At 39.6% G+C, this 14552-nt stretch overlaps 2 protein-coding genes across 3 annotated transcripts; one reads left to right on the top strand and one right to left on the bottom strand.

Moving 5' to 3' along the window:
- Positions 1–938: 938 nt before the first annotated feature.
- On the top strand, positions 939–3529 carry LOC122775089 (sperm acrosome membrane-associated protein 4-like). Its single transcript, XM_044034819.1, has 3 exons — positions 939–1454; positions 2978–3145; positions 3240–3529. The coding sequence occupies exons 1-3, from the start codon at positions 1400–1402 to the stop codon at positions 3464–3466; spliced, it is 450 nt and encodes a 149-aa protein (XP_043890754.1). The 5' UTR covers positions 939–1399; the 3' UTR covers positions 3467–3529.
- Positions 3530–3633: 104 nt separating this feature from the next.
- msh5 (mutS homolog 5) lies at positions 3634–14245 on the bottom strand. 2 transcript variants are annotated; one of them, XM_044034792.1, is made up of 26 exons: positions 14175–14245; positions 13396–13515; positions 13185–13308; positions 12992–13072; positions 12656–12709; positions 12427–12548; positions 12192–12301; positions 11869–11904; positions 11121–11203; positions 10995–11040; positions 10447–10585; positions 9930–9992; positions 9712–9840; positions 9555–9627; positions 9366–9475; positions 9107–9187; positions 8906–8993; positions 8740–8807; positions 7770–7888; positions 7567–7693; positions 6974–7123; positions 6754–6828; positions 5198–5344; positions 4185–4322; positions 4041–4106; positions 3634–3956 (listed from the first exon to the last, which is right to left on the bottom strand). In XM_044034792.1, exons 2-26 carry the CDS (start codon positions 13501–13503, stop codon positions 3726–3728), a joined length of 2568 nt encoding a protein of 855 aa, XP_043890727.1. In that variant the 5' UTR covers positions 13504–13515; positions 14175–14245; the 3' UTR covers positions 3634–3725. The 2 variants fall into 2 exon arrangements, with proteins under 2 accessions (XP_043890727.1, XP_043890728.1); XM_044034793.1 differs by lacking the exon at positions 14175–14245 and having other exon boundaries at positions 3773–3956; positions 4033–4106; positions 13396–13895.
- Between the last annotated feature and the right edge of the window lie 307 nt (positions 14246–14552).

Here is a 14552-nt window from a genome sequence, read left to right as displayed (position 1 = left end):
TACAAGTTATGGTTCTAAAGAAAAGGCCAATTTTCCTCTTGTGTGGGGCAGGCCTTAGGGGAGGAGTCCACCTTTTGAAGCACTCTACAGTCTCACCATTAGGTGTCACCTATTCTTACACACTGGACCTGTCATTTTATTGGGGGTAATTATAATTCAGCAGTTTTAAATTTTAATTACGATAACCAGCCTTACTTGGAAGTAACATTTACTTTCATTAATACTTACATATCTTTTTCCTACAGTCACCAGTGTATTAGGTAAACCTGACAGCTAAAAATAAATATGGTCGTAAGCTAAATCCTATGTCCAGTTCCTGTTGAAACATTAACAATCCACACCGGGAGACAGCAGTTTCTGTCACACTGAGAAACTGCTCTGAATATTTTATCCAGCTCATTTATATCAATGGAGGAAGTAAAACAACAACACCACCACAACAGCCTCACCGTCTAAAGTGAGCAGCTTTCCAACATGACACCTAACAGGACAGGGAAAATATCAATCTTCAGTTTATTTGCCCCAGCAATGGTTCAAGAATTGAAGATGCTCAATCAAAAATAACCAACAAATCCACACATAATAAAAAAAAGGATTCATAATTGTGCTGATGATTGTTAATACACTGCATGTTATGTAAAGAATTCTGTGCCCGGTGGGGATTTTCAGAATCTTCATACACCTGTACTGCACACATCACTGCAGCAACAGTCAATTCAAGAAAACCCTGGCATTCACATGCATGCAGCAGCATTACATAATTCAGCAACATATTTTATGCTGCATTGAGGATATAACCAAACTGAATCCCTCCTCTTTCACTGTGTGTGTGTGTGTGTGTGTGTATGCAGTGATACATATCTTAGCAGACGGACAGTAGGCCGTAAGCTGCTTAAACATGCACTGACTAAGAGCGCATGCTATTTCTTTGTTCCTTAAGAGTGTGAGGAGCATCGGTCGACATTTTTTTGGATGAGCAGAGAGCGGCTAAAGATCAAGCAGCCTAAAGATGACAGTTTGGAAGTGTTTTTTCTTCTTCTCCCTTCTTCATCCGTTTCAGCAGAAACAAGGATTGATGGAGAAACGGATGGAGAAATGCTTTCCATGACATTTGTCCACATCTGATATTCAGCAGTTTCACTAACAGAAGGATCAGTCACGACCTTCATTTATATGCATCAACCAAATGACATAAAATCCTGGCTGCCAAACTCTACTTTCCCACCTCCTCTGCATTTGCAGACATTCACATGTTTGATGGTTTGCAGCCTGTCGTGATAGCTGTGGTCAGCGCAGGGTAGATAACAGGTGTATTCCTGACTAATCCAATTTCAGCCCTGCTTCCGGTCTCATCTGCAGTGCTCATGGTGTTGCCCATGGAAGACGGATCGTGCTGAACATGAGACCACTAATGTTCTGTGTTTTTGCAGTTATGATGCTCAAAGTGGCTCAAGGTAAGAGGACACAGTAGGTGCACAGTAGTCCCCCGTAGTATATCTAATTTTAAAATTGTATTTCTGCAAGAACCTGTTGATTTTATATCTCAGTGTTCAACAACAGCAATGAATATAACTGGGTTATGTTTATTCAAGGGTTTGATTGGTTAATTGATTAAAAATATTATAGCAATATTAAGCAACCTTACCATATACTCAATCAATAGCCTTCAGGATTAGTGAAATAAAAGATGTTACTTTTCTTTTTCCATATATGACATGATTCGAAGTCCCAGGTTATTACGTACTGAATAATTCAAATGCATTCAAAGACGACAGTCTTACAACTATCTAGCTTTGCAACTCATTTTGATTTTCCAATCGGTGTTATTGTATTGATTTACAGTCAGTCTTCTTCTATAAAACAAGGTCCAAAGTGCTGTCTGACCAAGATCCTGACATATTTAACTGGATGCAAAACCAAAATGCAGCAAACCTTTACACGTGTGGAATCAACGGATTAACCATTTACAGCTTTATAATAAATCATTTTGTTCAAAGTATTTACTTACACTTAACCTTTATGTTCATTTTAGAGGATACAGCTACACTCAGTTTTATACAGCAAATGTAAACGAGACATAATCAAACAGCACTAGTGTTCATCCTCCACTATCGACAAGTTACGATATTCATTAAAGTAGAATTTATTGTATTAATGTAGAGTCAAAGTTTGCATTTTTAGTAGACAATGGAGTAAAGATATAAATCATAAGGCTATGATGATATGTTGCTGTGTTTTTACTCTCATTTGACAAATTGTAAACCTGAGCTAGCACTAGCTAACAAGATGAGAGGGGATAAGGATTGAGAGTCTCACTGAAAAACATCTTATAGCCATGAGGAGGAGATTAGTCCTTCCTTAGACTGCAGCAGTGCAGAATCCAGCCACTTAGCAACTGACGATTGCTTTCATTCTAATAAGTCATGTTCATTTTATGTAATGTTATTTGTATTGTATGTGTTTCTCTTGAAAGGTCCTCAAAATACATTTTCACTCTTGTCTGATGGACATTTGGGAAACTTTTTTGACAAGAAAAGTAGCCGAAGATCCAAGACAGACTCCTTTCTTTTCAAAGAGACTGTTCAGTACAATGTGACAGGAAGAATCCAACTCCTCCACTGTGTTTTCTATTAATTCCAGTATCTGTTAATAAAAACATGATGCTCCCTAAGGCTTGGAGCACACTAAATAGCTCAAGTCACCCAGTCAAAGAAACAAATTCCAGACTGCCACAGTATAAACTAAATATTTCCAAGATGCTTTAGTGCTTGGCAGAATGTGGCTCATCAGTTTGGCTTGATGCCCCGCAGCAACACTCCAGCACTTCACACATTCAGCACCCCTGAATAATAATGTGTCCAACAAGTGATTACATAAAAGCTTTGGCCAGTTCTCCTCCGCAGAGGAGGTTTCCTACCTGAGTGAGACTCAATGGGTCTGTTTACTAATTTAGTAAACAGGGATGTTTTCTGTTCAGGTGAGGAGAAAGAGCAACCAGAGCTGCTCATGGACACAGAGGGATCAATGGAAGAGAAGGAGGTGCTCGAGTGTTTCCGCTGTGACCTGGGCTTCTGGGACGCCTGCTACACCACCCAAACCAACTGCAGCCTTGGCGAGCGGTGCTTCACAGGCCGAGGGAAAGCCGGTGTGTTTAACATTGACATAACTGTATTTTGGATTTTTTTTTTATTAATTATCTTACTACTTATCTTACACTGAACACTGTCTTGTTTCCCTAGCTGATGTTCTGGATGTGAAGACGTTGGGTTGTGCAAAGGCAGAGGAGTGTGGTGTGGAGACAACGGTGGCGCTCTTCCCTAACAACACCATCTTCGTCATGACCAAACACTGCTGTGACACACCGTTCTGTAACTCGGCACACAAACTTCAAGTCTTTACTCCCCTGTGCCTCAGTGTAGCTTTCCTAACTACCTGGCATGTCACTGAAGCCTTAGTAGGATCATAATAATAATAATAATAGTAATATTAATAATAATAAACTGTAAAATGCATCAGCATTTACAGGGTTTTTTGTATTGTCTGTGTGTCTTTTGTATGATTGAATTAGTACATGCTACTTTTAATTATAGGATAAATGTATTTAGGATAAGTTTATTTGAGTATTTCAACACATGAGAGGAAACCACATAAACCTACGCATGCTATTTAATATTTCTGAACAGTGTTACTGCAACAGCATTTTAGTCGCGTAATGTAAATAAATGTCATTCATCCAGGAAGAACATCACATGAAGAACATCAAGCCTGTTCACTCTCAGTAACATCTGAAAACAATGAGGAACGAAGAAACAAACTGACCACAAAGTACAACTGTTCAGCTGCGGTTCAGCAGCTCTCCAGGAGAGGGCAGGAGCTCCTCTTTCATGAAGCCGTGCAGATCCAAGTCTTTGTCCTCCAGGTCTAGATTCAGAAACTTCTCCACAACAGCCTGACACCTGTTAGTAACACACATGTCATGTCACACACTACACTCAAGTGTGAGCATAAAGGATCAGTTAAAGTTCAACAAACCTGCTTGCCTGCTCATCTGATGATGCTTTGTCGATATGTTTAATGGGCCTCCCTGTCCTGTACAATTCAGACACCTGACCAAAGACACACACAAACTGTCACTTTATACAGTACAAGCACACTCTTGTACACCACAGTCTGTGTGTGTTCACCTCCACTCCTCTCTGCACAAGACTAACTGGCAGGCCTGCCAGTGTGGCGATGTTGGCAGCATAGCTGGAGTGACAGATTCCTTCTTTTAGTTGGTACAGAAACACCAACTCATCTCCATCCACTGCTGTCTCTAGAGTCTAACACACAAACACATAAATCATAAACACATATATGTATAAAATAACCATGTACTGGTGTAAAAGCTGTAGTGTGTCACTTCTAAATATAAACAAACTATTGCCAAATGGGATCACACAATGCTGATTAAGACTATCAGCTCTGCACGACTTTCATTTCCTGCGCGTCACACAGTGATGCACTTTAGGCCAAGAGTGACGTAGACAAGGAGGAAGCACAGCAGCTACTTGGCACTAGTGAAGCAAAACAGTTGGACTACAGCTGGAAACGCCAAGAAGTGCCCAAAAAACATGCGTACAACTGCTAAAAAGAAACTTGCACGTTCAGTACGTCCACAATTTTGTTGTGAAGTTGTGATCACAGTCAAGACTATGGATTCTCATGAATGTGATCCATTCCTGAAAACATGTGCTCTGCCAATAGAACACCAAACAAATCAAGCGCTCCCCTAAACAGCTGCATGACAACATGCTTACATGTGCTCATTCACAGCTGCTGCTGTTCCTGCAGCACGCAGCTCCAAGTTTCCTGGACAAAGTCTGGAGTAGTAATGCCACATTGAACATCACATACACAACACAAAAGTTACAAAAGTATAGTACAAATCATAAAAAAAATCAACTGCCTTGCACAGCAGAAGGCTAAAAGTGTGTCAAGGTTCTCACTCACAGAGAGAGAGAGGAAGAGAGAGAGAGAGAGGGAGAGGGAGTGAGATAGACAAGCTGGCAGTGTTTTGGTAATTACTCAGGGTTACTGGGGGAGGGGGGGGCTGCCCTGGAGCTTTAACATGATGAAAACCAGCTAAAGGTTTGCATAAACACTTTGCCTATTGTGTGTGAGTTGAGTTCAGCTCAGGTGATGCATCTTCCAGTACCAGAAGGGACAGCAGGGTAGAGGAGGGGAGCAGGCCCAGCTGCAGCAAACTGTGGAAGTTGGTGGCCAACAAGATGAGAGGAACATCCACTGGAGCTTTGCTCAGCCAGTGAGCGATCGATGCGGCCAGCAAGGACAGTCCGTCCACCTGAAGGAGAACATTATACTGTTGGCTGTGTTTCTGAAAGAGGAAGGAGGATCCTGGTGTGGGCCAAAGTCTTCAGTCTTAATTCAGGAAAAGCTCTTTACACAAAGCCTTGATAGTCTCACACTGAAGTTGCTGCCAAAAACAAATTGGTTTGGAGGTGAAAGAAAATCCACACCAGATGTTCCCCTTTCTCAATGACTGATTAGTGCAGCATTTCAACAAGATAATGTTTACTTAATTGCATTGCAGGATAGTATATTTCATATTCACATGAAACTAAGCCAGACATCTTGTTTAATTTAAGTTATTAATGCACAGTATATCAAGCCAAGCATTGACAAACAGAAACCCTGCAGCAGTGGAAGGGCAGACAGGAAATGCTTCCTAATAAAGACAAAAAAGGCAAGCCGCAACAATTTTAAACACAAGCATTACGAATTGTTGTTATATTGGATTTGCCTTTGGTCACACTTATCTCCAGTGACTATGATTGTAAATACTCATACATTTTAGAAATTCAACTAAAGAACGTCAGCTACAACTCCTGATGGTCATATCTGTCTTTCTGTTTCAGTGTTTTCTCATTTTGTTTCGTTGAGTTATCAATCAAAAAAAAATCATGATCCATAAGCCAGGACCCAAGACAGAACTAACTCAACCTTAACTGGCAATTTTCTTTTGTTGTGTTGTTTAGCTTCTGCCTCCCACGCCTCTTTTCCTTCCTCAGACAAATAAAATTGTTTTGGACTTTTGTGGTCCCTCTCCAGAGTAACGTGTCAGACAGTGATGGACGACAGGGGATGCAGCGATACTCAGAACATAATGATTTCTGTACACTTCCTTGTTTTAGTGCAATAAATATGCTCAAATTACCAAAAAATAATACACAAACTATACTGTACATCCACATATACTGTACAAAATAAATGCTGTCATATTTAAAATTTAAAGGTCCAGTGTGTAACATTTTGGGGGGGTTTACTGGCAGAAATTTAATTTACTACCCATTTGCTGTTTGTAGCCTGAGAATAAGTAACACGGGCCTGTTTCAAGGGCCTTGAATCCTCCCTGTTATGCAAATGCCACTGTTGTCACGCTTGGGAGAGTCGCTAAATCTTATAAACCTTTAAATTGTGTTTATATACATAACATTTGGCATTACAGTTCATTAAATGACATAAAAAAAAATGAATAAATGTAAATGTATATACTGCTGAAAAACATTTAACAGTGGAATTCAAAGGAGAGTGTTACCATTGGCTGATGGGTGGCACATGTTGCATTAAATTGGATAATATTGGCTGGGACTGGTTCAAGGTGCCTGATATTAATAACACTGTGTGTCCTTGTTATGAGTATAGTGTACATATGTTGTCCATTCACAGAGTGCTGGAACAGCTTCCTCTTACTGTGTTAGTTCCTTTTCCAAATTCATCGATGAGAACTAATGAGTTGCCAGTACTGCTGTTAAGAGCGTGGGCCATCTGGAGTAAAGAGACACAAACAGTTCACTGTTCAGTACACTGCATTTTGTTTGCTTTCGGTGCCTTGTGTGTGTGTGTGTCTTACAGTTATTAGCAGGAGTTGCTTTATTAAACATGTACACAGTGTGGTACAGTGTGAGTGTACCTGGTTGAGGTCAATCATGAAGGTGCTGAGGCCCAAAGACACAGACTCTCTGCTCTGCATGCGGGTGAAGATCCCGTCAACTAAACCGATCTCTGCCTCCTTCGCCGGCACGTCTGAACCAATCAGAGCCATGAACACAATCAGACCCACCTGCCAAGGCCAAATCAGTCAGAAAGATAAGTCACAAAGTGAGGGTCACATTACATAACTGGTGGTGTGAACACAAGAGAGAAAGTGAATACTCTCCCCACTACAAACGCTTCTTCTAATAATTCATAAAATGAATCAGTGAGCTCACATGGCCTCCTCTTTTTCAGGCTGATTTCTTCCTGAACTTACCCCATTCTAACTAAGTGGTATGCTATATTTTCAGTAAATATGAACTGAATGATGTAGTCTGTTTATGTCATTCCCTTGTTGCAACTGTTTCTCACAAACGGATTTCAAGTAAACAGGAAACTAAGACACTCACACACTGTTTCAACATACGGAAAAAAAAATCAATAGCACTTATGTCTGACTTTAACTGACTTAGAGAAGATCAGAGCAGCTTATTGTTCCACAGGTTACTGAGGTGATAGGCATTTTCCTACTTGTTTGAGGTAGATGCTCTTTCCAGATGAGTTGGGTCCAGTGATGATCTTGACTCTGCCCTGTGACTCTGAGCTCTGGAGGGAGTTCGCCACAAACACTGGAGAGCACAGCTCCAACAGTGGATGTCTAGAAAGCAGTTAAATACTCAAATTTACAAATCTGAACAGCAATAACTGTTTCCATCTTATGTCTGAGTGCCTACCTGCCCTGTGTGATTGCCACCGTCCTGTGGCTGGAAAGCTTGGGTGAGGTATAGCTGTACTCCTGGGAGGCGTTGCTCATCGCCATCAGACAGTCGAGCTCGGCAGCGAGATCTAGAACCTACACGACACACACATTAAATACGCTGCATGTCCTTTAAAAATGTCTTCTTACCAATGCCAAAGCAGTGTCTATTATTAGTATTATATTTAAAAGAAAAAAATGTTTTAATTGTATTATGACTGTAGATTTTCCTTCATGTGTTTAGACAATGTGCCCTTTGTACAGCAGGAATTTTGACATGTATTACTGATGTTAATGATGTCTTCTAATTCCTACTGTGACCTGTCAAAATGAGCTAAAGAAGAGCTTAATGAAAAACACATGTTCGATTCTTTATAATGCTTTTTAATGGCAGACTTATTGACATAATGATGAGTGACATCCAATGAGCCTCCTCTGTTTCAGGGTTCATGCTGGTTCACTGCCACACTGTCCTGACTTGGATTAACTGAACATTCTCATTGTTCATGTTATTTGTAACACCTGTAGTTTTCTGGCTAAAACAAGGGCAGCAGAGAGATGCTTTTTAAGTGTCACAATGGCAAACCCTGAAAATCTTTCCTCTGGACAAATCTAATAACAAAGCTGCAATCAGTCTAACAGCAAGATAATTCAAACCACAGCCACAATCATTAAAACCTTCATTTATCATCTGCCCTTACGCTTATTCTGCCAATACTAGAATAACTTGCAGTTACAGCATTCATCATTATCTACTGTATGACAAATATCACTTGACTTGAAAAGAACTTGCAATGGTTTCATTGGCTGCATTAGAATCAAAATGAACAACACATCCCAGCTGAAGAACACACACAGCAAAAATCCACCCACAGTTTCACACGAACAGTCATTTAATCCGAGTCATATTTTGAATACTGTGGAATAGCACAGTGACTCAAACCAGCCTTGTAAAGGGAGCTGCTCCTCTCCAGAACTGTGTTCTGCAGTTGTGTCATTACGGCTGTCTCCATATCTGAGAGAGAGGAAGTATAACATCAGTAGAGGTTTTGGGAAGTGAAGTGTGTGTGGGGTAAAAGTGTTGGGTGCACATGCAGCTCTCAGGTAAAATACCTCTTATGTCACAGTGTAAGTCTCCTAAGAGGTTGTCTAGCTCCTTGGTTCTCTGGCTGCGGTAGTGCAGACGGTCTTCTGACAGAAACTAGCCAACGTACACACACGCGCGCACACACACATGATAATGTAGATGATAAAAACATGTGCAATTTTGCTACTTAGAAAAACAGAAACAAACAAGATGCATCTCAAACAAACCATAAAATCAAGCCCCTCTATCTCAAAGTCCTCTCTCTCCACCATGCTGGGCAGGCGAGGAATGGAGAGCAGGAATCCAATCTGTGTGGAGAATCAAACATAAAAATATGACCACTTATAAACAGTATATGGTCCAGACAGACAATATCCCCCATATGTGATATTATCAACCCCACCACAACACAAGGACACAAGCCATGTGACTAAATAAAAGTGTAATTGTTGCAAAGACATAACTGAGTAGATATAAACATCAGACCAGAGGGATGTAAATGACACAGCAGGACGGAATGTGATGATCCAGATGTTCCAGCTCTCTTCTCGCAACGTCTGTCAGGAAGTCCGACAATCCCATCATCCTCCTCTTCTCTGACAAAGGGAGAGAGAGTTCAATTCAAGTAGCCCATACAAAGTCTCGCAAATTAAACCAACACTTCACTGTTCTTACTCTCATCTATTGCCGGGTCCACATTTGGTCTAATGGTGAATCGGTTCTCTGTCATGCTGGTTTCAAAGTCCACCTACATGTGCCAAATCAGAGAAAGACTCAAACCCATGAACACTGGGGTGTGTGTCTGTATGTGTGTAATGAGATGGTGACTCACAACCCGGCTGATGATGGAGGTGATATGGTGGAGGTCATCAGAGAACCCCTCACTGATTTCATGAAAAAGCTGAATAGATTGAGGCAGGTGTCGCACTGTGTCCCGGATACACACTGCGCTGTACACCGTCTGACAAACACACACACACAATAGCAACACATTTAATCTGTCGCATGGAAAGTGTGTGTGTGTGTGTGCATTAATAATGCTCCTCCAACCTTGTAGAGACTTTGCCAGTCGGTCACTTTAGTGTGAGAGAGGGACATCCTGTGAAGAAGAGTCTACCCCACGCACGCACACGCACACACACACACACACACACACACACACACACACACACGCACGCACACGCACACGCACACGCACACACACACACAAGCTTCAAGCAGCATGATTTTAAAGGTCCAGTGTGTAACATTTAGGAAGGTTTATTGGCACAAAACGAATATAAATCATTTAGTTTTCATAGCCTTAGAATAAGAAGAATGCACAAACTAGCCAGAGTTTGCATTTGTGTTTTGCATTTGAAACTGAAGCCTACAACGCAAACCAAAAAGTACATACTTTCTGGTGTGAAAAGGCCACCACGGTTATCTGAGACACTTGGGAAATAAGGGGTGGGTGACAATCTGCAGTCTCACATTAATTCTTACACACTGGATCTTTAATGAAGTGGTGACACATGAGTTGGTCACAGGTGTGAAGAAAAAGAGGTGACTGGGTCAGAGCCATTACTGGTATGTTTTTGATGTTGCGTAGCGAGGACTGCAGGGTTCTCTGGATGTCTGAGTTCTGAGGAGACGTGAAGAATCGTATCACTTCCTGTCTCCTGTGTAGCACGGCCAGCTCTTGTGTCGGCCGCAGAAACCACTGGCTGACAGAAGAACAGGACATCACATTACATTGATTATTGAGTTTCATGTATGATGGAGAGCACACTGAATTACCTGTTTACAGTAATAAAGCATGACAAACGTTAAGCCCCTTCCTTTAAATGTTCTTTCTCCTCTTCTCTGGATGTAAATACTTCAGATATGCATTTCTCCTTTTAGTTGTGCCATTAAAATGAAAGGAAATGGAATCATAGAAATACTGGGACGAACATAATGCTGAGATACTTTGCCTTTGAAGCAAGAGGTCTACTTAAAGACTTAGAAATCTTTGAAGTGAACATTTTCTCTGTACTGTTAATGAAAATGATATAATTGTGCTTTTCTGAATGGAAAGATAATTTCCCAAATAAAGTTAAAGCCCAAGTGTGACTAGACAAAGGTGTTTCTCACCGGAGCAGTCTGGAGCCAAACTTACACCTGCAGCGGTTCAATATACCTGTATGAAACAACAGAGAAAATCATTAATGATCACACAATAACATAGTAAGAGAAGTAAAATGAATAAAAGTGGTGCACCATAAAGACTGAGTCCTTCTTTTTCCCCTGAATGCAGCTTGTACACTGATGGGTGAAGCTCTGACTTGAAGATTTGCAGTACACTGGAACAATACAAAATACCTCAGTTTATGAAAAACCTTTTTTTGTATAAATAAAAATATATAAATATAAATAACTAAACACACAACACATTAATGAAGAATCATATAATATGATATAATGACAGCAATACACATATAATGCATAGATATGTCAGAAGAGTTAGTCAAATGTAAAATCAGCTTATTGTTTTATTTTTTTTTTTTTATTGGCTAAATCAACTTTTCATTTCCATTTTCAAGACAAAAACAAAACAAACTACAACAAGAAACTGTAGCAGTAGAACAAAAAGTTGGTCACCTATGCAATTTCAGTGTAACAGACACTGTTGGGAATACATGGGGTTTATTTTGAATTTGACATATACAAATCCACTTATCCGTTCTTAGTGGTTGCTAATAATTTATTTAATATTTGTCTTATGCTGATAGATTAGCTGCAATGTTACCCAGGTATATTGTGGAGAAAGAATACTCCATTACATCACCAGAAAAGCTCTGTAATACCGGCCAAATGACCGGGCAGCTCCAACATATATGTAAATGATCTCCAACTTGTTCCCACATTTTCCCACAGTTCCCAACTATTTCAAGAGTATAATGAGAGGTTTATGACAAAGATTTGTGTAGACTGAATTTCAAAGTGTACATTCTTAACACATCCCTACCTGTATGTGTCTTGATCAATATACACCACACCTCTCCTGTAGGATGAAGCACAGAGTATTTTTTTTTATACATTTAACGTTCATGGACATTTCTGCATTACAAAAGAGAGATTTATCTTTCTTTTTTAAAAGAGTGGAAAATGTGAATACAGTAAATGTGATATATGTGAATATGAAAACGCAACGCTGTAAGTAAATGATTCAGAGAGCAGTAAAAAGCCATTCTTCATTGAAAAAACTGTTCCAGTGTTCTCATTTTAGAAAATGTGTAATCACAGTCCTGAGTGTGTGTGTGTGTGAATAGCAACATTTATGTGCCTTACAGTGTGTAGGTGTTGAACTGAAGGATAGGAACTCTAACACTGCTGTCTTCCAGTTCTACTCCCACTCTCCTCCTGTCCAAACATTTGAGCAAAGCGCCCACAGTCCTCAGCTTCATAAAAGACACAAATGCAGACAAATGTACAGAGAAGCAAATGATTGACAGTTTGTGAAACCAGCTCCTGCAGTAGGACAGGATGACTAAAAGAAAGAATTAGGTGTAAACAGGAGACTCACCATCAAGGGAGAGTCAAAGGAGATACAGGAGGAAAGGTACGACATTTTGTCTCTCTCAGAAATGGAAGCAGGAACGAAAGGCAGATGGGCAGCAAGCAGCCTCTGCTTACTGACCTCCAGACCTGTGACAATTAAAATTAAGCCACTTTTTGCAGAAAATCATTCAAATTTAATACAAAAATCAAGCCTAAAACGAATGTTTGAATATTATGAGAGGACATCTGTTTACCAAAGTCAACATATGGATAAGTAACCACCTCTGGATTGTAGTCTGGATTTGAACCTGGGATACAACAGAGAGGATATGGATGATGACATCATCAAAATGAAAGTAGTTTAAGGTATAATTTTACATTGTGAACTATACTGTGTTTTCTTATGAAATACTTTCTTATGAAATACAGATACTCTTCTTTCTTATCACAACTTGCGGTTATAGTATCAAGTATCCCTTATCTTACTGAACGCCTTGACCCAGAAACAGCTTGTGCACATCATATCAAAAAAAACTTTGTGACATTTTTATGTTTTCCCTTCTCTCTGCTTATCATGTCGCACATCTCACCCAGTTGATGCAGGAAGCGGGTCATGCAGCGCTCCTGCTTTGCACTGGTAATGATTATGTGGGGACTAACCTCCTGGATAACTGAAAAAAGGGGCAATTAATCACGATATTTACACTATTTGGACCACTAAAAAAACAAGATTTGAAGTCCATTTGAGAAAGAAATGTTTATTTTGTCAACAGGTGTGTTTACCTCTGGCCAGCAGGTGGAGCTCATGGTTGTCAGGCGTGTCCATCATATAGTGTAAAGTGGAGTCCTCACTGTTATAGAAGCAGAGGCCCACCTGACCATGCTGAGCCAAAACACTGAGTAAAATCTATAAATACATACATGACATGTAATATATGCATGGAATGTTGGAATAGTCTACTTCTAAGCTGGTGGGTGTGATGCCTGAGCTTACTGCAGGTGATTCTCCTTCCTCTTCATCTCCATTTATGCCAAGGGGAACAAATATTGGTTCACTGCTTACTCCTCGTTCTCCTCCTCTCTGACCTTCTAGTGCTGCCATGAACAGCTGCGTCTGTGAAAAAATGCCAATGTAATTTAATGTTCTACATCAGTTAAACTGAGTGTGTTAATATCAACAGTTACGGAGATTCATGAGATAAGTCAATAGTCTCTTTTAGTCATCAAGAATCTGACTATTTTTAGCTGCTAAATGCTCAACTGTATTTAACCAGCTGGTCACTGCCTGTGTGATATTTTTATGGTATATTTTATGATAATTTATGTCATAATAATTGTGACAACTGCTTAACAGACTATTAAATCGCTCCAAACACCCACCACAATGAACTATTTGTGAGCAATTTTATTGTAGTATAAATGCAGTCCTACAATCAAAATTTTACTTCTGAAAAAAATTAATCAGTGTCAGAATTATAAGCACTCTACTTATCTTATAGTGATATTTTAGAGACATTATTAAGCAAATTAAAACTCATAAAGACTTAGCATACCAAAACTTAAACCACTGAGACATACAGATATTAATTTATCCATTTTCCAAGCACTTTTACGACAGACATTTAATGCTAGCTTTAGCTAGCTTAATGTGGCCAATGTAAGCAAGCTAGCCCCGTTTTACCCAAATTACAGCGTTATTTTACCTTTTGATTTTGGTTCCTTGTCATAAACCTACACAAGTTATTATAGTTAAAAACAATAAGAAGGATTTACCTTTTAAAACCTGACAAACAACGGAAAGAAGGAAGCCTTGACTCTCAACTGTCAACAAGCTGCATGTGTTTCCTGCGCACAATCGATAGGATAATCAAGACAGAAAGACAACTTTTCATCATTTGGGACTAATGTAAGATAAAGAATTATCATTATTTATGAACAAATAATGACCCGAATGATAATTCTCTTTATAGACATACTAAGCATATATGAATACATTTAATTTTGGGTGATTTACATGACTTTCTTTGCATTAAAAGAAAATTATTCTCACCCTCCATGCATCATTTCAGCACTAAAGCAACTAGAAATTCATGTGACAATGTAACAATGTATAATGCTGTAGGAACTCATAATACAAAAATTACACATATT

The sequence above is a fragment of the Solea senegalensis genome, linkage group LG9 (assembly GCF_019176455.1).
Source record: "Solea senegalensis isolate Sse05_10M linkage group LG9, IFAPA_SoseM_1, whole genome shotgun sequence".
NCBI lineage: Eukaryota > Metazoa > Chordata > Actinopteri > Pleuronectiformes > Soleidae > Solea > Solea senegalensis.
The sequence above is the reverse complement of the archived record's forward strand: the minus strand, read 5'-3'. Positions and strand labels throughout refer to the sequence as shown.